This window comes from Alligator mississippiensis, chromosome 7 (genome assembly GCF_030867095.1).
Source record: "Alligator mississippiensis isolate rAllMis1 chromosome 7, rAllMis1, whole genome shotgun sequence".
NCBI classification, from domain to species: Eukaryota; Metazoa; Chordata; order Crocodylia; family Alligatoridae; genus Alligator; species Alligator mississippiensis.
Window position 1 is genome coordinate 86,222,195 of NC_081830.1, and position 22,786 is coordinate 86,244,980.

Sequence of the window (22,786 nt, forward strand, 5' to 3'; positions counted from 1 at the left end):
GATGCTGTCTACAGCTCGTGCGCTGCTCGTCCCAAGGAACAGGAAAATTGGGTGGGATTTTCTGCCTCAAGAATGAAAAAAAAAAAAGTGATTTTTATCAACATTTTCATATGGAAATTTGTACTGAACGTCTGAAAACCCAACACAGCTCAGAGCGTGGTGAGGGAGGGGAAATGCCTATCCGGTCAGTCATTTTTCATTAGAAAAAGCCTCCGTTCTTCAACCAGCTTTATTCAGCAGACTCAGAGCCTGGTGTCCTGAATGCATCTCTGCATGGGCAAAACAGGGCGTGCGGTCCAGGCCTTGCAGTTGTGTGTCATGGAAACCAATTGCACACGGGAACCGGATATCTTTACTGGCCACTAGCCCCTGGAAACGTGGTCTCTGTGAAGGCGATCGAGCATGCACACGTAGACTATCAGGCCCTCCATGGATTGCTTTGCTGCCTGTAACAGCTTCAGAATAGGCTGGTTCAAGCTCAGTGGGGTTTGGGTTGAATGGAGGGCAGGAGTCCGTCCAGCTGGAGACACAAAATTTGGCCTCGGGGTTTGGAGTTGCGTCCCGCCGGTCTGTCTTGCTGGGCCGTTGGTGACGGGGGTTACTGTCCAGCTGGGATGCTAGCAGGGGAACGTTGGTCCCACCGTGCAAGAACTAGCTTCTGGGCAAGCTTCACGCATCAGGGACAAATCTGTGCGACTTCCAACTCACGGTTCATCGACCACGCGATGCTGGGCTCATTCGAATCATTGAAGGGTGCTTGGGGAGAAGTGCTCGCTGTCTGTTAGGAAGGAGAGGTAACCCAGGCCCTCTTTTCTGCTGCTCGTTCATCGGAAATGGACCCAAACTGAGCCTCTTGCATTATAGGGGAATCTGGATACAGATCAGAGTGCTTCTGCCTTCTCTCCGTCCCAGCCCCTCCTCGGTGGGACGGCAGTGTCATCTGATGTAGCGCCCGGTCTTTATCCAAGCCTGACCTATCGCTCCCTTAGCGGGCAGCATGGAGGAGCTGTAGGCTTCAAAGGACCCCCCAGTGCCGAGAGCTTGCTGCCAATGAAGGCTGAACTTGCCGATAGGAGCCCATTGCAGCTCTAGCAACCTCCGCAGGCCTGGTCTGGACTTATCAGACCCCCTTGGTCCCTGTCCGGAGTCAGAGCTTCTTGTCGCACTTACCACCAACATGGATACCCACGTCCTGCACTTCCCAAAATCGTCTCCCTCACCTTGGCCTGAACTGAGTCACTGGCTGTCCTCTCTCCCCAGTGCTTAGGAGCATAAGAGATGCCATTGATGGGGTCAGACCAGGCCCCTCTTGCCCAGGCTCCTGTGTCGCACAGCGGTAGAAGGAAGATTGAACTGGGTCCGAGCAGGGTTTTTCCCCCTGTTCCTCTCTCCCTTACAGCTTCCAGCATTGAAGGCTCAGGAAGTTCTGCTTTGTGCCCCTCGCTCCCCTGCTCAATAGTGACCGATGCCCCTTTCCTCCAAAAATGTGCCCAATCCCTTTTTGAGTCTGGCTAAACTCTTCGCTTCCCCATGTCTGGAGGCAACACGCTTCACACTCCAATAACACACTGTGTAAAAAAACCCAACCCAACACTTCCTTTTGTTAGTTTTCAGCTTGCTGCCAGCTCATTTCTTTTTTATGACCCCTAGTTCTTGTATCGTGAGCGGCAGTAAATAATAAATCCCTATCTACTTTCTGTTCACCATTTTGTAAAGCCTTATCATGTCCTTTTTCAAATGTCTCTTTTCTAAATGGAATAGGCCTGGCCTCTTTAGTCTCGCTTCCCATGAAAGCCCCTCCGTACCATTAATCATCCTTGTCGCCCGTCTCCGGACCTTCTCTGGAAGCTCGGCATCCTATTGAAATACTTTATTCTCTGCCTGTAGCACATTTACAAACGTCTATCCCTGGCTTCATCTCAGACCTTGCTTCCCAGGGGCCAGACACAGGCCCCTGATGGCGGCTGTCACCCTTCCTTCTTGAATGTGCATGTAACGGTCCTTGGATTAAATGCATGAGATGATATTATTGTTTCCCCAGGTTTCCAAGTTCCCTGCCACAGCATGATGCCCACTCTGGGCAGGTTTATAGTACTTTTAGCAACCAAGTTGCATTTGTTTTTTGGGTTGTTTTTTTTTAAACTTAAATTAAACAGCCCAAAGTCTCAATACTGGGTGTCACAGAAGGCACCTAAGGAAAATAGCTTGCTATTCAATACTGCACAGGACCCACTGGCTGCAGTAGAATAGGCAAGTACTCAGCACCTCTCATGTAGGTTCCCAGGCTAGAAAACTTTACCCTGAATACAGAAAAACAGCTCCCCCACCTCACCCTGCTTTATCAGCAGAGGACAATGGCATCTTTCATCATGTCACACTAGGGCCCAGACAGGCTGGACTTTCCCACCTCGGGCTAGCAGCCAAGCAGTGCAATAGACTCAACTACCAGGATAGTATCGACCTGGCGTTTCTTAGAGAGGTTTCAAATGCGGCGCTGCCAGGGAGCAGATCCACCCGCGCAGGCCGGAGCATGGGGTGGGGGATGACCCTGCACTAGAGATCAGAAAGCAAAGGGCCCTGCTAGCCTGTAACAGACCTGCTTATTTCAGAAAATGCCGGGGGGGTACTCCTGTCCCTCCGCACCAAAGTCCCCCAGCCACGTGCAGCTTGTTCCTTTTACCGCTATTTCAGAAAGCTTTCGGTTTCTCCTGGAGAAGGGCAGGGCAGAGTCACTCAGCCTTGCTCCCGACTCGGATGAAAGAACATCTAATTAAAACAAGTAGCTGGTCATTTCGGCTCGGGGTGGGAAACGTGTCCATCCTGGCAGGGTGACACGTGTCCATCCTGGGATTGCAATGGGCTAGGGAAACAGGTGGGTCTCACCCACCCTGATGCAATGGGCTGCCAGGGGGTCTATGTGATGGAAAAGCTGGCAGGATCCCTGAGTGCTATGGCTTCCAGCTGAAGCTTAATGTGTCTTTTCAGGGGTTAAAATGCATTGCCTGCCCTTTGTTAACCAACGCGTGTGCCCTCTCCATCTCCAGCAGTTGCCTGTGGGACAGCCCAACAGAAAGGGGTAGCAAACAAACACACGTGGGACCAAGTCGCTGTTTCATTTACCACCTCAGATGCTCTCCACCCTTTTCAGACTGGTACCGCACAATGAATTGGCTCCTCTTTCCAGCTCCCAAAGTACTTTCCCAACCCAATGTGTCTACCAACGGGGTTGGCACAAGGTTAGGAGAGGGTCACAAATGGAGAGGGAATTCATAGTCAAGCCATCGGGGACACAGACCTCTTATTGCCCAGGAAGCCCCGATAAGAGGCCATGCCAATCTGGAGACCCTCAGTAATCCAGACATGCGGCGCTGGGTATGAGGATGGAAGATATTGTTTTCCAGGATGGACCCCTCTGTAAGACAGCAGGCATTTCAGCGGTGCTGAGCCCTCATGGCTCAGAGCCTACGCAGGCTGCTTATTCTGGATCAGGTCCATCCTAACATGCCTCCGTCAATGATTGCAGACAGACCCGTGAAGCCTTTCTACAAGCCTCCACCACTTGGGATCAGCCCCTGCGTGGTGCCTTTCAAGGGTGAGCATGCAAGACCGAGATGTTTCTGGGCAGACTCAAAGAAACCCCAAACCCAACCCCAAGAAAATCCTCCTCACTCGCATGTACTTTACTTTTCTTCATTTTATTCTTGTATTTGTACAGCTATATTTTACAGAACGCATTAATGCAGTTTAGACACAGCCCAAACCCTGTCCGCCCGAGATTGTTTAAAACACAAGCACGTAAAATAAGACAACACCCCCCCAAAAAACATTCCCCAATGAAGAGTTCCATCCAGACTCCTTTCTGCAAACGTCTAAGCTGTACCTTGAAAAGGACACGGGGCTCATGTAGTCCATACATTGAAAACTTCCATTGAAAAGAAAGGCACCGTGCGAACCACATTTTACATATATACAGACTGAAAACTAGAACAAAAAAAAAAAATTACACTTTCTTCTTATTATTTTAAATTCCTTCTGCAGCTTTGTCGGTTTAATACACACCTTTTTTTTTTTTTTTTGGAAATTGTAAACCTTCACTTGCAAAAAAATACAAATACACGGATGCATTTAGACAAAATATTTTCTTACTTGTAAGATGCAATACTTTAAAATATCTCGTTAAGTGCTCTATCACAATAAAGATTCTCAGGCTGGCATCTGCCTGCAGATACCAACTGAGCCTTTAATGCATTTTATATATATTTTTAATATATCTTTTTTGTTTTTTTAAAGGTCTATATATATTTATTTTATATATATATATATATATATTTATTTTATATATATATATCTATATATTTACAACTCTGTCATAGATTCCTTCACCTTTGGTTAAAAACATTAAAGCCCTGTCTTTCATAGCATACACAATTCATCTCTCTTTTAAAAGAAAAACGCACACGTTTTGCATACAAAAAAAGAAACCAAAATTGTTCCCTCCCCACCCCCCCAAAAAAAAATTACATTCCTCATCTTCAGGCTGTGAAGGCTGTGAAGGTCAAACTCCAGAGATTATCAACACTCCACTGCACAGACATGTAAAAGGACTATTGTTATTTTTCCTCTCTTATACACAAAGAAGATCTGAATAATTTTATTATTATTATTATTATTTTACTTTCACATAACTGGGAAAAATAAAACCCGTGTATTTTTGTCTTTTGTGTGTGTGTGTGTGTGTGTGTGTGAATATTTGTTTTTCACCTATCTGCACGATGGGCTTAGAGGCACTCCATCACGTGATGAACATTGTAAAGTGTTACAAGTAGCCTTTGGACATCGTCGATGCCACCCGTCCGCTTTCAGCACGCCTTGGGCAGCTCTGGCGGCACCTCTGTCGTGGAGACGCGATACTGCACCTTGGTGTTGGTGATGGCGCCGTGTTTCTGCCGGAGATGGAGCCGCAGCTGGCTTTTGTGGCGGAAATGCAGGTTACACTTCTCACACTGTGGAGGAGAGGGAAACAAAAGCGGGTGAGACGGAGGGCACTTGCATAGGAGGTTTTGTGTTCGAGCCGCCCTTACGGCTCCCTGGGCCCCGTGGTTGAAAGCTACCTCCGGGTAGTTCTTGCACCCTGAGAGCATGACGTCTCTTCTACAGATGGGACAACGGGGGTGCAGAGGGGCTAAGGGACTTGCCACTGGTCATCCCAGGGGGTCTGTGGCAGAGCTTGAAGTTGAGCCTCGGTCTCATGAGTTCCAGGAACCCACGAGTCCTCCTTTCATGTCAAGATAATGTCACGGAGAAGCCGACGGCTCTGCCACAGCCTCGCAGCTGGCTGGTTCAAGTCCCAATGGGACTTTTGCAAGCCGGTCTGTAGCACCTTCCCTCCAGCGCATTTCAAGCTCACACGACTAAGCAGCTGGGAGCAGCCCCCCGGTCTATAGCCCCCCACCCGGTCACAGAGAGGGAAACTCGGAGCAGTCAAGCAGCTTGTTCAAGACCAAACAGCTAGCCAGGAGCAAACTGGGATGTGTTGAACACTTGTCTTCTTTAAATCTCTAAACAGTCCCTATTTCTGGGAGGATGTCCATGTCTATCTGAACTCGACCCACCAGCCAGAGGGATTGTGTAACCTCCCTACAGCTGGGTGGGGGTTTTCTCACACTCTCCATGGGCTGGAGAGCAGTCTGGGGGGGTGGTACTGGTAAGGCTGGATGCTTCCCCATGTCCCAGCTACTCTGGGTTCTGGTGGCAGCCTTTCCTGGCTGGCTCCAGATGAGTACCCATCTTTATTCAGTTCAAGGTTAAGCTGCATTGCTCCGGATTTTGATCTAGCTGGGTCAGGGGTAAAAGCAGCCCACCGGGACAAGCTCTGCCCAGTGGGACACCACAGACTACAGGGTTAGAGAAGCCAGCGAGGTCTAGATCCACCCAGGTGCATTGCACCCTGGTTCTCTCTCCTCACCAGCACTTTAGTCTGCATATAGCAAAAGGGGAAAGATCCCTTGGGAACCTGCAGGCTCCTCAAGGAACAGTGACCTTCTCTAGGTAAGGAAGGGGAATGAAACAAAAAATACAGCCAAGGCGTGCTCTGAGCCGGGAACACTGGTCAGCACACCACGCACTTCCACATGCAGCTGGTCTGGGTTAAATGCTACCTCAGCAGCTGGCTTTGCACAGGGAGAGGAAAAGCAACCTTGGGGAAAGGTTTTCTGAGGATGCCCAAGGCTGTCCAGGGGCACCCAGAGCTGGGGGTCAGTCTTGAGGCCATCAGCCTTCTGCCTCCTAAGGGGCTTCAGCTCAGTCCCCGAGGGTCACTTACATGGTATGGTTTCTCTCCCGTGTGGATTCGAAGGTGGCTCTTGAGGGTCTGTAGGTGCCGGAAGCGCGTGCCGCAGATTTCGCAGGGGTATGGTTTCTCGCCCGTGTGGATGAGCACGTGCGCGCGGAGATGAGCAACCTGTCACAGAGGACACAGCGTCACGGACGGGTACCTGCTGCAGGGGCATTGAGGCTGTCCTGCAAGCTGTGTCTAACACCCCCCCAACTTCAAAGCATGAGCTGGTGGCCAAGGGCAGGGGGCAGGAAGATGCATCCCTCCCTCCCACTGCCCCAGGGGTCTGGACTGCACAAGCCTGGATCACCCAGGAGTGGATGCCCCCCGCAGCACCATGAGAATTGCTCCTGGACTAGGTGGACCTTGTGCCAATCATAGTCATGCCATGAAGCTTTGGTCTGAAGGGACTATCCAGTTGCTCTTACAACTCCTCAGACGTCCCAGCTGGAGTGTGAAGAGCCAGCATCTCAGCCCAGCCTGGCAGACCCTTTCCCAGTGGTACCCAGCAGGGAGTTTCCTGGGGTCCTAGATATCGCAGCCCCCTAAGCATCAGCTTCTGATGTTTGTAACATAAACCTAACCTGAGCCCCTGCAGCTCATGCAGAAATGCAAGAGGCAAAAGCCAGCGTCAGATTAAAGGCTGCGTCTTAGCTAAGCTAACTGCTGAGAGCAAAGTCTGCAGTCCCGTGTTTTTCTCTGCTATAGCAAGGAGCATCCTCCACCCAGAGGCAGCCCAGACACTTTCTCCAAGTCTTTTCCTCGTGTCCCCAGGCCATGCATCAAAGAAGCCCAGGCCCTGACAAGAAGAAACCCGCACCCTATCCCCAGACCACTGCTCTGGGGAGTTAGCGCCAGTCCTGACCTGGACAAATCTGGCTCCGCAGGTCTCGCACTTGTAGGGCTTCTCCCCTGAATGGATGCGCGTGTGGGTTTTCAAGTTGGCTGGCCGGTTGAACTGTGCGCCACAGATATTGCACCGATACGGTTTCTCCCCTGTTGTCCACACAGAAAGAAAGAGGTCTGTTTAGTCCCCGGTACCCAGGGCCACTGTGTCCACGCAGCGCAGGGGAGCGAGGCCCTGCGCTCCACCTGGCTTCCACTCCCCCAAAGGCCCTTCAAGCACAGCTTGAGGCAGGCCCAGGCCATGCAGGCATCTGCAATGCAAGAGCTCTCCCATGTGTATCTCCTTCCCTGTTGGATACAGAGTCCCCGTGGCCTGATCCCACACACGTGACAGCACGTGCCTAAGTGTCTGCTGATGCCCATGTACAGTTAAAGCCTGTGCCATTCAGGCCTAATCTTTACCCCGAACTTCCTTTCTCCAAAATGTGAATTGGTTGTTTAAGTGTTAATAAGAACCAGGTAACATCCTCCCACCCCCCAAGATTTCTGAGTGGAGACTAACCCTCAATTCCCTTTGCTTCCCAGCTATTCTCCCATTACCAGTAAGATTTCCCCAGGATGGGCAGGACCTGGATTCCTCAACTGCAAACACAAGATTTGTGTTTTTTGTCTTTTTTAAATTGCACTCCATTTAGTGCAATTTTAAAAAGTTGCATTGCTGCCCTCTGTGTTGACCCCAAGGTGTGAGGCCAACTTTGCTTTTCCCCCATCAGAGATGCCCTTGCACCCAGGCACAAGCCAGGTGCCCCCCCAGCAATGCATACACTATATGGATCTGTGCCCCAAAACCACCCTTCTGTAATGCTCGGGCATTCGAGGCCCCACTTCAATGCACTCCCAAAGACTGGATGGGGACAATGGGCCATACCTGTGTGAACGGTTTTGTGGCTGGCGAGATTCCCTTTGTAGCGGAAGGAGGCCTGGCACCGGTCGCACTTATACGGCTTGTCGCTGTGCACCTGCAGGGAGTGTCTCTTGAGAGAAGCCTCTTCCGAAAACCTGCAGTCACACTCGTTGCAGAAGAAGGCGCCGTTTTCTGCTGGGAAAGAGGAAAATGTAGAAGATCAGCAAGTGAGTAGTCATGCCCGGGATGTGCCGTGGGCTCAGGGAGCAGGGGAGGGCAGGAAGCCAATTTAGCTGGATCCTGTCTGGGACTCGGCAAAAATCAGCAGCACCTTCATGATGCCCTTGCCAGAGATAAGAAGTCTAAGATCAAGGCAAGGTGGCCCAAAAAGTCGAGCATGATTGAGGCACACCAGTTTCCCAACCCAAGACAACGCTGTGATGCAGCTGGCATTGTGACTAAGATGTCCCGATTGCCTCAGTCAACTCCTACACACAAAACCACCCGTGGGCCCAACAACAGAGAGGAGAAGTAGCCTCTTCAGAAACAGGAAGCAGAAGACAAGAGCTTCCCTACTCAAGAGTGCTTTTCCTGCATCTAAAATCAGAATTTCTCCTCGCCTGGAGCAACTCGACTCTGAGCAGCAGATAAACCCCCCAAATCTCCAGATTTACACCAGGGGGCTTGTCAAATGTTGCCAGCTTCACTAGCTCCTCATCACCCTGCATGCAAAAGCAGACCCCTTCCCAGCGCAGAGGCTGCGAGTAGGATTGCTGCACGAGGAAACATGTTTCCAGCTTGGGCAACCGGGTCTGCTCCCCTCCCCATGATCCCAGCTGGGTGCGGCTTTCTTCACTTCCTGTCCTGAACTGCTGGGCGAGCTAGGGGTAATGATCTTATCTCACACCGTGCCTAATCTTTGTGGGTGGATGGGTAAGCAAACACACTCCCAATGATCATATCCAAAGGTTCAGAAAGTTTGAGGTTCAGGCCCTTGCAGATCTGGACACAGAAGCAACCATGCTCCTGGGTTCTCAAAGGGGACCAGACCCACTTGGAGGAAGGGTGCTACAGGGCTGTGCCATGGCCCCACCGTTTTTCTGGCTTGCCTCCACTAGCTGGCACGGCAAGGGAGGAAGACCTGGGTTGTGGCCTTACCGCAACTCGAGTCTGAGTATTCGGACTGGGTTTCCCCCATCTCCTCGCCGAAGGTTGAGCCGGGGGTGTGAAGGCACATCTCAGAATGCTGGGGGGACTGGGAGCCGCAGGAGCTGCATTTGGACGAGTGCATGTACAGCGGGGACTGGCCTTCACTGCTTGGAGAGGACCCATCCAGCGTCCTGGGGAAGAAGAAGAGCAATGTAACCCGTGAGGACAGAACGTGCAAGACCAGGGCGGCAGCTGCCATCGCCAGCCCAGGTGCAAGGTGAATACAAGCAAGGACTGCTGCTCTGCTGTGCATTGAGCAGCAATGCTTTACCCTATGGGGACTCACCACCTGGGGATCGCAAAGCCTTCTATAAATACCCTGGTGCAGTGGGCAGCTGAGGACTACGTTTGAGATGATTTGCCCAGGGCTACACAGAATCAGAGTGAAGTGGGGCTGGGAGGGACCTCCAGAGAGGTCATACTTGGTCTAACCCCTGCCCGAGGCAGGATCAGCTCTGTGCAAACCATTCTGTGCAAACCCATTACCTAACCTCTTAGCAAAACTACACTGATGCAAGCACAAGACGTCACACCCTAATCTGCCGCAGGTTAAACAGGGGATTCACAGCGGCCAAGCCGACCACCTGAGTTAGCCATCAGACCACCCTGGTGTTGCTACATTAGGGAAATCAGAATCAAAGACAATGAGGGTTGAAGGGACCTTGGGAGGTCACATCTAGTCCAAACCCCTGCTCCAAGCAGGACCAGCCCCGATTACATCATCCCAGCTAAAGCTTTGTCTAGCCAGACCTTCAAAACCTCCAAGGGTGGAAAGTCCACAACCTAAATGTACATTACTGACTAAATCCTCCATTGGTGTTGCCTTAAACAGCTCCACTGGGTTTGCCAATGAGCTCTTTGAGGATCTGACCCTACTGACTGAGGAAGCGTAGCTCTCCCACGCACTAATAGAAACCAGCAAAGCTGCAAGGTTTTGTCCTCACCTGTTAACAATGTTGTTGAGCCTGCTGGCTTGTGGGATGGTGGAGTCCTCCCCGCTCACGCTCATCTTGGTCGGGGACTGGACGTCCAGAGTCTCAGGCTCTATCGACTGCTGGCAGTTCGAGAGAGGCATGTAGGAGCGAGGCGAGAGGGTCCCCATGTCGTTCTGCTCGGCCCCCTCTTGCTTGGTGCTCTGGTTGAGGGAGTTGAGGACGATGAACTTGTACTTCTTCCAATTGCAAGCTTTGGGGTCAGTGGGGCTCTTGGTGGCCAGCAAGCCGGAGCCCTGCCCAATGCGGGCGTTCTTGCTGCTGCTGGACTCAGTGGGCGAGTTGGGTTGGCAGTCCGACTTCTGGGGGCTCTGCGGGCTGATGAGCCCCTTGCGGTTCATGGGCGTGTTGGTGGGCTCAAAGTGCTGGCTGATCTCATCTTCCGAAGACGTCCTTTCTTCCTCTTTGCCCACCTTGTCGCAGGTGAAGTAGGGGTTATTTCGGACTGACGGCGCAATGGGTTTGGGGCCAGCAGCAACGCTGTAGTGCATGTCGCTCCTAGGCTCCTCAGCAGCTACATCCTTTGGGGAATAAACTGTGGTATGGCACATGTTGGCGGAGACGTCTGTGACGGCCCGTGTGTACTCGGTAGGGATGGTCCGGGAGGTATCGCATGGCAGCACCCTTTCCTTTGGGAAGGGGTTGGCTCTCGACAGGTCCGACAGCGGCATCCTCACCTCCCGCAGGTCATCGTCAAGGAGGAAGCCGTTCAGGGGGATAGGGCTGTATCCCGTGTAGGAAAGGGAGGACCCAGACAGGCCACTGTACAAGCCGGGGGCGAATGCTCTGCTGTCGCATAGAGATCCATTCCGGAGAGGCATGTTGCTCTCAGAGACTTCCCGGGCCCTGTATCCCATCATCTCTGTATGGCTCAGCATCCGGCCGGCCAAGAAATCTTCCCGTGGCGTCTTCATGGCCATCTCCGCTTCACTGTACAAACAAGCGAGACCACAGGGAAGGGTTACTATCATCCCTAGCATTTAAACGACGTTGGCTGACGCGCCGTCCATTCTTTCACTCCCCCCCCCCCAAAAAACACAACACACCCCAGTCTTGAATGGGGCCCGCGCCTCTCACCTAGACTTGACAAACTTCCGGCAGGTATCAACCACGTGCTCCATCTGCAGGTAAAGGGCTGTGGCCATAACGGCGAGGATATTACTCTCTCTCAGGTTGAGGCGGGAAGTGTACATGAAGTCCAACAGGATGCAGAACCCCTCGGGGTTGATCTCTGGATCCAGATTGATGACGCTCAGGTTGCACTTTAGCTGGTCGGTGAAGATGCTGTAGAAGAGGCCGCTGCAAAGAGGAGAAGGAGCGGGAGGAGAAGGAGAGTGAAACGTTGGGAGATGGTGGAAGAAGAGGGGGGTTTGACTGGAGTATGGCACAGTGTAGGGGCTCTGGAAATTAGCAGGGGGGCTCCCAAGTGGATGGACGTCCTGCTCTGGGAGAGGCTGAGGGCTCCTATCTTGGTACATACAAGCCCACCCCCTTCATAAATGGGCCCAACGAAACTTCTTTCTTGTCCACTTCTTCCTCCTGCCCTGAGCTCCTTTGCTGGTCCACAAAAAAAAAATCATCACATAACTGAGTAGGTAGCAGCCTTCCATTTTTTTTGGCTACTTGTTCACTCCATCCCCTTCACCTATCATAGCCCCATTTGTTGGTGTTTTGCCCCTTCTCTCCCTCCATCACTTGCATATCTCTGGAGTCTTGTGGAAGACACCGTGATAAACTATTTAGGAAAAAAAACCCCACTCCAAAACAAAACCTTGTAGATGTTTTATGCTGCTTTCAAACCCAAATCCTTTCATTTCCTCTGCCTGATCATATGAGAACAATAGAAGTGGGTCATGTTTTATTTACAAGGGAAGATAATGAATAGATACCCAGTAAACAGAATGAGAAACCAGGCAAGGGAGGGGGAAAAAAAATCAATGGGATATTAATACCACATGTTTAAAACTGACTGGGAAGTAAAGCTTGATTGCAGGGGATGTACTACCAGGCCTGAGGGATGCTAGAGACGGGCAGACAACCACCCGTGGACCCAGGAACAAGCCCGTCCCATCTGTTTAATGATGTCGGGCAATGCAGCATCTCAGACCTATTCGGACAGCAGCACGCTGGCTCCCAACCGCAACTCCAGTCCCTACGGAGCTGCCGGACGTGACCACGCAGCTCTGAACCCCGTGATTTTGGATGGGGAGCAGCACATGTATGTGGGAACGCTGCCCATCGCTGGCCTCTGGCTCACCTGCAGGCCATGAGGACCGTCTTGTGGGCTCTGAACTGTTCCCGGTTGACGACGATGACAACATCGGTCAGGATATCCCGGCTCCGAAGCCGGTTGAGGTTGAGGAGGACGTCGCTCGCGTGGCGGGTGAACTGGATGCAGCTGTCTGCCGGAGAGGCCATCTTGAGCCTGCACGAGACAAGAGGGGAAAAAGTTGAAGCCGGGAGGCCTCTGGGAAGGCATTGCAAGCAGGACTAAGACCTGCCGCTCTCTTACTGAACAGCAAGAGTTGATGCAGACAGCAGCAGACCTTTGGCTACGACCACCTGAAGGCTTCCACCCACCCCATTCACTGGCTTGCTCTGCTCCATCTCTCTCCCTAGCTTGGGGATGAATGCAATGAGACCTTACCAGCAGCTAGCCAGCAGTACCTTCTTCCCACCCTGCCGCCGTGACCTCTCCACACACACCTGCCCCGGCCCAAACAGTATAAGCGCTGCTCTGCATATCCCCGCTGGAGACTGCATAGCCCAAATTGGAAAATAAAAGCTCTTCTTGACCATCCCTGCCATGCCTTGAGCTGAGCACTGAACCGAGCTGCTGATTTTTGGGTGCCACTTGGAAGCAGACTGGTCCATCGTTCCCCAGTGGACTGGTGCCAGGATCCAGACAGAAGCCTGGCTCCCCCGTGCCTAATGCACTTGACCCCGGCCAGATTTGAGGTCCAGCTCCTCTAGTGGAGGATGGCACCGGCTGTCCTAAGGACCAGTTATTCTCCTTTTCGCTCTCCACGCTTTGGTTTGACACCTTCCAAACATGCTTCCTTTGGTCCACTCTTTTCCAGGCATTCCCCATCCATCCCTGGGACAGCCTGAGCTTCCCTTGGCCTGAAATTCTGCATGGGAATTTGCATCTTAAATGCCAAATTTTTCAATGAAAAGCAAGCTACACCTCCCCCCCGCACCTGGCAGTAGGACATAACACACGCTATTTTGGAGGTGCAGCCGCACATGGGAACACAGATGCGGGGTGGGGCTAATGAAGCATTGCATTCACCCATTTAGAAAGCCATGCAATTAAATTCACATACCCAGTGCCTTAATTCACAGTCCAAAAGCTTCTTTCAAACCTATGAATAAAACACAAGAAAACAAACACCGGATTAGTTTGCGATTGTAAACTGGCTGTGGTGGGGGGACGGGGTGGGGGATGAAGATAAGCCTTGCTGTTTTGACGCAGGACCAGCGTGGGAGATAACACACCCTCCACTTTCCAGTAAGGCTCCCATTCTTCCTGGAGAGCACACTGGTATCACAACCAGAGGGCTTTGGGAATCCAGTCAGAGTCTTCCACACCCTCCATCCCAAGCCCTGGCTGTGTGCCACGGTGCCTTTCATTTCCATGACTCAGGATCTTACGAGCAGTGGGGAAGGCCGAGGAGAAGTCAAGTCAAGCAAGAACTTGGTCATGCCTCACATCCAAGATGAGTCTCGCCATGTACCCCATCCTCCTAATCCCGTCCCAGTTCTGGGGCTACTAAACTGCACCCCCAATGCAGCTTCTCCTCGGCTCAGCAACCTGAAAAGGCCTAGAGCATCCTCTCCTTGAGTCCCCGCCATTCTCGAAGCACTTTACAAACACCAATTACATGCTCAGAAGTGGCACTCCCACGCCGGAGTTTGGGAAACTGAGGCACTGAGAGATTAAGTAATGGAACAAAGGCACGCGGTGAGTCAGTGAAAACCCAACCCGGAACTCATCCCTGGCCCCAATGGATGGAAGCAGCAAGGGCCAGAGAGGATTTTGAATGCCAAAAAAAAGGACATTTTTCTGTCCCCCTAATTTGCATCAATGATTAATGCATTTAGGTTAAAAGCAAGAAGGCTTCAAACCAGCAGAGGAGCAGAGTTCTGCATTCACTTCCCAGTACCAGTCATGCAGGCAGAAAACCAAACTCATTTTAAAAATTGAGCTCTCCATTTCTTTGTCTTGAATGCTTTAAAATAAGTTTTTCAAGTGATCCATCTGAGTCAGATCACGCTGCTGGGGCTGAGAGCAACCCAAAGGGACTGAGCACCCGAAGGACAGGAGGCTGATCCTGGTTCCTACTGAAACAAGTCCTCCCAGCTTAGCCAAGCTGGCTTGCACACTTGAAAAAAAAAAAAAAAAAGAAAAAAGAAAATCATCCTTCTTTTATCGTCCCCCAGCTCACAGGGAGAGTTGAGGATGCTGCCAGGACGGCCGCCCCTGAAATCCCCGTGCCCACGCGCACATGGTGCCAACCTGCAAAGCAGCGCCGCTTGAAAAAAAGTGACTCATTTCCCAAGCACTGCAGACTCTGACCTTTCTGCGCAGCGCCCCGTGCCAGCCACTCTCCGAGCTCACACTGAAGCCAAATGATTGGCAGGATTTTGTCAGCCCTGGGCCCCGCTGCAGAGTTTCCAGCCCCGGAGCAATGGGTTGGGGATGCACAAAAAGGGGGGCAGCTACACTGACAGCACCCAGTCCCACCAAGGCCAGGGCTGGCACACCTGTCTCACCGAGCAGGATCCCTGCCGGGCCTGGGTGTGGAGCGGGATGGGGGAGTAACTTGGGAGTCTTTCGACACCACGAGAGAAACTCCTGCAGGAAACAACTCCCAGACAGGGCTGGGGTGGGGCATGCCCACATGCCGCCAAAGGAAGCTGCCCTCTGCGACCCCTTTGCATATCCTACTGCCCTTCAATCACCACCCCTTACTACCCAAGGCAGATGCCAAAGGTGCTGCCCGCTCAGCTCCAGCAGCAGCAGAGAGTTCAACCATCTGGGGACTGCGGGAGGATGTCTGCCCCAGCCCCGGTCCTCAGCACCTAGGAAGAACTGACCCATCGCCCCCCTGGCCGGGTGGAGGGGATGCGAGATCCAGCCTCTCCCCAGCCAAGGGAGGGAGGGACCCTTTGCAAACCTCCCCCGCTCCAGGATCAGGATGAGGATCAGGGGGTGGGTGGGGGAAGAACCCCCCTCCGCAGCCCCGCTGTGCCCACCGTACCTGCGCGGAGCAGCGGCCCGTGCAGCCCGGCGGGGAGCGCGGCGGAGCATCCCGTTGGCGCGGGGGGCGGATACGGCGCGTTCCGGGAAGCCCGGCGCTGCAGCCCAGCCGCGGTTCACGGAACGGGGCCGGCTCCCGGCCGCTACCCCGGGAAGGGCTCTTCCTGGAAGCCCGGGGGCTCCCTGCCCCCCCTGGGGAAGCGAGAGCCTGCAAAGCCTGCTCCTGCCCCAGCACGGCGGGGGGCACCGCGGGCACCCCCCCGGCATCAGAAACGGAAAGAAAGGAGGGGGAAAAAAGAAAGCAGACCGCCGGGCTGCAATGGGGAGATGCTTCCCATTGTAGGGGGGCCGGGGGGAGGTGGTGGGGCCGCTAGGGGGTGCTGCGCCCCGCAGCGCGGCCGGATCGATACCTGCGGCTGCTCCAAGCGCTCTGTTTGCGCCCGCGGGGGCCGAGCAAACAGACGTGCCGGAGCCGCGCCGGGCGCCTGCACCGGCCCCAGCCGGGAAGCAAAGGGAACTTGCTTTTGCTGTTGTTTCAGAGGCTTTTCTCCTCCCCCACTCCCCCCCGTAAAAAAAAACAAAAAAAACCCGGCGAGGAGCTGAGCTTGCATCTCCAACCGTGCAAAAGAGCCGGGGGTTCCCCCCCTTTTCTTTGGAAGGGGCACTGCCCCCCTCCGCACCTGGGATCAGCTCCTAGGGCCAGCCAGGCCCCCCACCCTGGGGAAGGGGCTGCAGCCAGGGGGGGGAAGCTGGAGAGGAGGAAAGTCACCTACACACATATACACACGTATGTGTGTGATCATATATAAATAATAATATACGTGTTAATGTGTGTATACACACACACACGTATGCATACACTGAGGTATATACAACACACACTACGTACACACCACACTTGGTGTCTGCGCCCAGGCCAGATCTGGGTGCAAAGCCAGTGCGTGTCCTTGGAAAGCGATGAGTCCAACTCTCTTGCAGGGGAGACAGGTGTAGGTATTCATGTTTAAAGCCTTGTGAGGCCTGCAGAGCCCGGAGGGGTGCTGGGGGCATTTGCACCAGCATCCCCATTGTAGCGGGCTGGGCTGTGGCCGTGCTCCAGGCTGCAGTGACCACGCCTGCCCTGGTACCCCGTGGCCACCACTACACGGGGTTCAGCTGCACCGAGATGCCGTTTGAAGTTCTCCTACGCACTGAGCTGTCTGGTGCTGCATTTGGGAATGTTTCCCCCTCTGTTCCCACTGATCTGCCCCGTGGCGGTGGGAAGTAACTTCCAGGCATTTGTGGCATGCAGTGCCTGTTGTTAGAGGGGAAGGAGACCATGCAACCAGGGCTGGAGAAAGCATCGGGCCACCCTCTCTTCCCTCTGGTCTCACACCCTTCTCAGAAGGGGCTTGAGGTCTGAAGTCCAAAATACAGCCACCTCCCCCCAGCAATGCCCCAGGCTTTTGACTTGCTGCTGGGACTGGAAATGGAGAAGATAGTGGGGCATGAGAAAAGGGGGCTAAAGAGTGGCTAGATTTGCAGCTTCAAGGGTGCAGTCCCAAGAAGTTGACCGACTTCTGGATGTTCCTCCAACCAACCCAGCTGCAAACCCTCCCAGGTCCAGCCCTCTCTGCTGTAAACACAAGGATTAAATTACACTTTTTTGGCTGCATTTCTAAAGCCAGAAGAACCCTTTAAAAGCTAAGTCTAGAACAAAAAAAATACAGGAGCTCTTCACACAAGAGGTTCTTGTTCCCAGAGCTCCCATGCCGAGCCATAAAAGAGCATGACAGGTCCAGGAGAGGCAGGCAGAAGCGGCTCCAAATTTAGATTTTACAAAACGTAAAAATAAAATAATAACAACAACAACTCTCCTTTTTAAATGGAAGCAGCAAACACTCCCCGGGCAGCTTTTAGCCCCAAACAGGACAGGAATTGAAGCAGACTTCAATGCCTCTTTGTCTCGGATGGGAGAAATGCAACAAAAAAAGTAAACAGACTGCCACAACAGTGACAAGCAAACTGGGATCTTGCAAGCAGCCCTGGTGTTCGTCCAGAGCTCGTCACAAGAAATCAAGAAAGTATTTGAAATGGGGTGTTTAATAAAAAACAAAGCCCCCCAAAATGCAGCCACCTGTAGTTGTGTTGGTGTTGGGGAAACAGGTCGCATTGTCAGCATTTTCCAGAGATATTCTTTAAAGACTATTTTTAGGTTTCTGCCACAGTGCTTGAAGTATTTCTTCCCCCCCACATCTATTGCAGAAGGATGCTTATAAAGATGCTTCCTACACTGGGTGGAAATTCATAGTCTAACCTCACCTGTAGGAAAGATTTAAGGTGGGATGAGGGGGGGGGGAAAAATCATAGAAATCATGGAAATGAGGGCTGGAAGGGATGGTCACATCCAGCCCAACCCCCTGCTCAAAGCAGGACCAGCCCCAACTCCATTATCCCAGCCAGGGCTGTGTACCTGGGTCTTCAACACCTCCTAAAGGTAGAGAGTCCCCAATTTCTCTGAGTAACCTGTTCTGATGCTCCATCACCCTCCTAGCGAGAGAGCTTTTCCTAATATCCAACCTCAACTTCCCTTGCTGCAGCTTGAGCCCATTGCTCCTTCTGTCATCTGCCCCCACAGAGACCAGTTTAGCTCTTAACACAGATCTCCTCATTAAAAAAGGACTGTGTGTTTCCTTGTTGAAGCCATTCAGTTCAATCCCCAAGCTCTCCAAGTTCCTCTCCCATCCGACTTTTGGCCTGGCTTATGTCCGCTGCAGCGTGGTTGCTTTCCCAAGCTTGTAAGAACAGCGATCGCCCGTCAGCCAAAGGGATCTCGACACAAGCCGTTAGGTGGCACCGTTTAGCTTTGTTGTTAGAGTCTAATTTTTCCCCTTGGAAAATAACCCACCACAGAGGAGGCTGGCAAACATCTCACTCGGGCGCTCTTAAAACGCTCCTGAGCAATAGGATGATGATTATTTTTCTTGACGCGACTTCCCATCCTTGTTTTCCACAGCCTGGCGTTTCTGCTCGCCTTCTTTCAGGCTCAGCAGACGGGAGGCTTTCGGTCTCTCTTCCCCAGCTGGACAGCCAGGACGCTCCGGCCAGGAGCTTTTAGAGGCATCGTGATTTTTTGGCTTTTTTCCCTTTTTTGCTTCCTAATAACTATTTGGGCAATAGCTGCTTATTGACTCAGCCTGACCCCACCAGGGGGGAGGGATTGGAAGTGAAATTCTCCCAAGAGAGCTTTGATCTGTTTTGCCAGTCAACAATAAAAAAAAAAAAATCCAAAAAAAAACAAACAACAAACGCTCGCTTAGAGACAAGATCTTTTCTTCCTGGAACAAAGCAGCAATCCGCTCTTCTGAAAAATCATTATTAGGCGGCCTCTGAATATTTTAGGTCGGGGGGGGGGGGGGGGGGTTCTTGTGTGAGGCAAGAGCTGTAGTCTTACTGTGCAGTGCTATTTGAAGCCAGCAATCCTAGCATTTAAAACTGGAAAACACACAACACACCTATATAACCAGCCCCCCTCCCTTTTTTTCCCCCCCACCCCTGTAGGGTGGATTGGTCTTAAATAGATTCCCTGAGCAATTTGAGCTGTTAAAAGAAGCCCCCTCCAGGCTGCTAGAACGCAGCCCAGGTTTGCTCCCCAAGTCCTGATCCTTTAGGCCTTTAATGCAATATTGGGAATAATTATTACAAAGCTTTGGTCCTTGAGAGGAGAATGGGGGGGGGGGGGGGGGGGGGACGGGACGATGACACCAAGGACTCCTGGACTCAGATTAGAGTTTCTGCTCAAAGTCCAGGGGAGTTTTGCTCCAGTCCATTATCCATGGGCAAGTAGATGGTCCATGGGCACGGGTCCCCAAATCCATCCAGACAACCCTTGATGAGACCTAGCCCCCTCCCCTGCCTCGGCCCACGCTTTCTGGCTCGGATCTGCCGTGTGCGCGCGCGCTCACACGGAGCTCGGCTCCTTTTCTAACCCCAGCTCACACCTCCCTTCCCAAGCCAGACTTCGAAGGATGGGAGGAGGGAGAAGCCACCGCTCTTTACAAGATCTCACTTGCCGCGGAGTTCCCTGCCCCACTTCTCAGCCCGTCAAGGTTATTTCAGCATGTTTCGAAATATTGTGACTGCACAAAAAACACACACAAAAAAAAACAAACCAAAAACCCAAAACGGCTCCAAAACAACCGCCCCCCCCCAGCAACTCCCCCGGGCAGCCAGCAGGTGGCACTGCTGCCCCACACAGCAACACAACGCTCACTTTTCACAACAGGGTGCCCCCCCTCATTTTGGGACTGGGGGGGGGGGGAAGAGAAGAGTGGGGGTTGACATCAAGTCCCAGCTGGCATTGACACAGCAAACTGGAACTCTTCAATTAAAAAAAATAAATGAATAAAATACACACAAATCACCCCCCCCCCAGACATGCACACACAAATCACACGCGCACACAATCACAGCTTGCTGCCCTCCCCAGCCCGTCTCCCACCATGGACTTGAGCTAGGCTCAGGCAGCGTACCCCGCTCCCACCCCACGACACCCGTTCCAGACACGCGGGGCAGGGACCCCACGCTCGCCCCAGTGCCTCCCCGCTAACACGGGCTGGGCTTGGCACAGCAGCACTGGTCCCCCCCCCGGGGAAAACAAACGCGCTCGCGGCTCTCTTTGCTCCGGAGCCGCGCGGCTACCTCCAGGAATAGCGTGTGGAAAGGGGCCAAGCTGAACTTCACTTGAGCTGCAGATTTACGAGGCCTGTCTCTCTGCCAAGGGCTCGGCGGTAGTAAACAGTGCATACACCAGGCATAACCCGGGGGGCTGTCCCTGGGCCTGAGAGCAGGGGACATTGGGGGGGGGGGGTGCTGGGCACTGCCTGCATCCCATCTGCAGAGGCCCCGTGAACTCATTGCACTGATTGTTTCCTTTTCGGGCGCCCCCCCCACACTTTGCAATTCACTGCCATGGAGCTGGGGACCCCCATCCCAGGTGAGCCCCAATTAGCTCCTTCCCCCCCCCCCCCCATTTTCCAAGCTGCTCTGTGTGCCTCAGTGACCCCCCTCCCGCACCAAAGTGGCTGGATTTGTGCATCCCCAGCCAGATCCAGTTTGCCCAACAGCCCCTAACTCGCAGGCAGGACAAACAACCCCTACCTGCCCCCCAAAGTCCAGACAAGACTTTCGAATCCCTCCCACTCCCCAAATAAAAAGCCATGTGTACCCATCCCCAATTCCCCCCCCACCCCCTCCATGCACCCATCCCTAATTGCCCCCCTCTGTGTGGATCTATGCCCCATGGACCCATCCCCAATTCCCCCCTCCATGCACCCATCCCTATCCCCCCCACCTCGCCCGGGCAGGACCAGACAGCTACAGGTTGCAAGGCTCCACTGGCCAATTTTGCAGCCCCCGACTTGCACAGAAAGGAGGGGGAAAAAAAAGAAACAACCCCCCAACCCCGGGAATGTTTGCATCGGTGCAGAACTCAGCCCCGGAGCACTCGCTCTGCCCCGGCCGCAGCACGCGAACGCTGCCGGGCGTGCGCCTGTGTGCGGGTGTCAGCTCCGCAGCAAATCTCAGAGATGATTTTTTTTTTTTTTTAAAGAAAAAAAAAAAAAAAGAAAGAAAAAACCCAACACAGACACAATCCAGCCATTGGGAGACGAGCCCGAGTCACGCAGATGAAGGACGCTACCGCACGCCTCGACACCCCAAACACCGGGCTCCAGCCCCATTCCCTGACATCCAGGCAGGTGCAAAGCCCCTGCCTTCCCCCCCCTCTCCCCAGCCCCAGCAGGGCACAGACGTTTCCAAAAGGCAAGGGCAACGGGGAGAAAAAGAATCATCTTTGACACGCACACAAACACCCCCGCCAGCCGCCCTCCACCCCTGCCGCCGGGACCCGCTGCAAAGCTCTCGGGTGGGCTCGGGGGAAACGTCGCCGCTGGCAAATCTCGGTTCCTGCCCGTTGTCACTTCGTCTAAGCGGGGGGCGGCGGAGCAGCGCCAGCCCTGGGAAGCGCACAGCTGAGCCAAGGGGCAGGCAGCTCCGGGAAGGGAGGGACACAGAGGAGAGGAGCAAGGGCAGCAGGAGGCACAAGACAGCGGTGCAAAAGCCATGCCAAAAACCCCCCCAAAACCCTAAATTAAAAGGAACCAGAAATGGGCACAAGAGCCATGCCCAAAGATCCCCCCCATAAAACCCCAGGAGAAGGACAGCGCAGCAGCCAGAAATGGCTCCAAAAAGATCCCCCCCATCAAGCCCCAGGAGAAGGACAGCGCAGCAAGCAGAGATGGGTGCAAAAGCCACGCCAACCCCCCCCAAAAAAGAAAAATAAAAGAGGGGGAACCAAAAATAGGTCCAAAAGCCCCCCCTAAAAAACATCCCCCAGGAGGAGGACAACCCAGCAGGTAGAAGCGGGTCCAAAAAGATCCCCGCTAAAACCCCCCGGAGGAGGACAGGGCAGCAGGCGGAGACGGGTGCAAAAGCCATGCCAAATAAAAGAGAGGAGCCAGACATGGGTCCAAAAAGATGCGCCCTAAACCCCCCGGAGGAAGACAGCGCAGCAGGCAGGGATAGTGCAAGCGCCGTGCCAAACAATAATAATCGAAAAGGAGCCAGACACGGGTCCAAAAAGCTCCCCGCTCAAAGCCCCCCGGGGTGCAAAAGCCATGCCACCAGCTCCCCGTACAGAACCCCCCAGTCCTGGAGGACAGCGCAGCCGGCAGCGACGGGAGCAAAAGCCGTGGCCCAAAAGCCCCCCCTGCCCTGCCCTGCCCTGCCCCAGAGCCGCTCCAGCCCGTGGGGACGCGGCGGCTCCATCGCGCCCCTGCCTGGGAAGCGGGAGGAGGCACGGGGAGCCGGGAGCACCTGCCCCGGGAGAGGGGGAGCGATATATATAGAGTCGGGGAGGGGAGCGGCGTCTCGGAGCCAAGGCCATTGGCACCCTCGGAGCAAAAGCAAGAATTAAAGGGTAAAATCGGGAGCAGCGGCAGCGGCAATAGAAGCGGCAAGGCAATCACCTGGTCTCCGGGCTTTCCTAGAAACTCCTTGCATCACCACTTCTAAGAACCCCAGTTCTAAGAATCAACACGGCTCAATTCTCGGAATTTGAGCTGCCGACTCTTCCACTGCGCCCGGCGCGGGGGGGGACAAGCCTCCCGGCCCCCGCGCACCCCGGCCCCGGGCCCCCGGAGCGCCCCCGCCGGCTGCGGCCCAGCGCCCGACGCCGCCCCCCGCCTGCTGCCCGCGGC

At 53.6% G+C, this 22,786-nt stretch overlaps 1 protein-coding gene across 2 annotated transcripts; it reads right to left on the bottom strand.

Moving 5' to 3' along the window:
* Positions 1-3,676: 3,676 nt before the first annotated feature.
* Positions 3,677-22,649, bottom strand: BCL6 (BCL6 transcription repressor). 2 transcript variants are annotated; one of them, XM_014607117.3, is made up of 10 exons: positions 22,556-22,649; positions 13,612-13,650; positions 12,543-12,710; positions 11,363-11,584; positions 10,238-11,215; positions 9,243-9,424; positions 8,109-8,276; positions 7,200-7,330; positions 6,323-6,460; positions 3,677-5,003 (listed from the first exon to the last, which is right to left on the bottom strand). In XM_014607117.3, exons 3-10 carry the CDS (start codon positions 12,701-12,703, stop codon positions 4,860-4,862), a joined length of 2,124 nt encoding a protein of 707 aa, XP_014462603.1. In that variant the 5' UTR covers positions 12,704-12,710; positions 13,612-13,650; positions 22,556-22,649; the 3' UTR covers positions 3,677-4,859. The 2 variants fall into 2 exon arrangements, with proteins under 2 accessions (XP_014462603.1, XP_019354598.1); XM_019499053.2 differs by having other exon boundaries at positions 8,109-8,279.
* Between the last annotated feature and the right edge of the window lie 137 nt (positions 22,650-22,786).

What these genes read in the sequence shown, in the direction of transcription:
- BCL6 (XM_019499053.2), bottom strand. Translation starts at nt 12,703, where the DNA reads ATGGCCTCTCCGGCAGACAGCTGCATCCAGTTCACCCGCCACGCGAGC. An exon ending in ACGGTCCTCATGGCCTGCAG is followed by an intron (nt 11,585 to 12,542) that starts GTGAGCCAGAGG and finishes TCCTCTTTGCAG; the next exon opens with CGGCCTCTTCTACAGCATCT. An exon ending in CTCAACAACATTGTTAACAG is followed by an intron (nt 9,425 to 10,237) that starts GTGAGGACAAAA and finishes CTTCTTCCCCAG; the next exon opens with GACGCTGGATGGGTCCTCTC.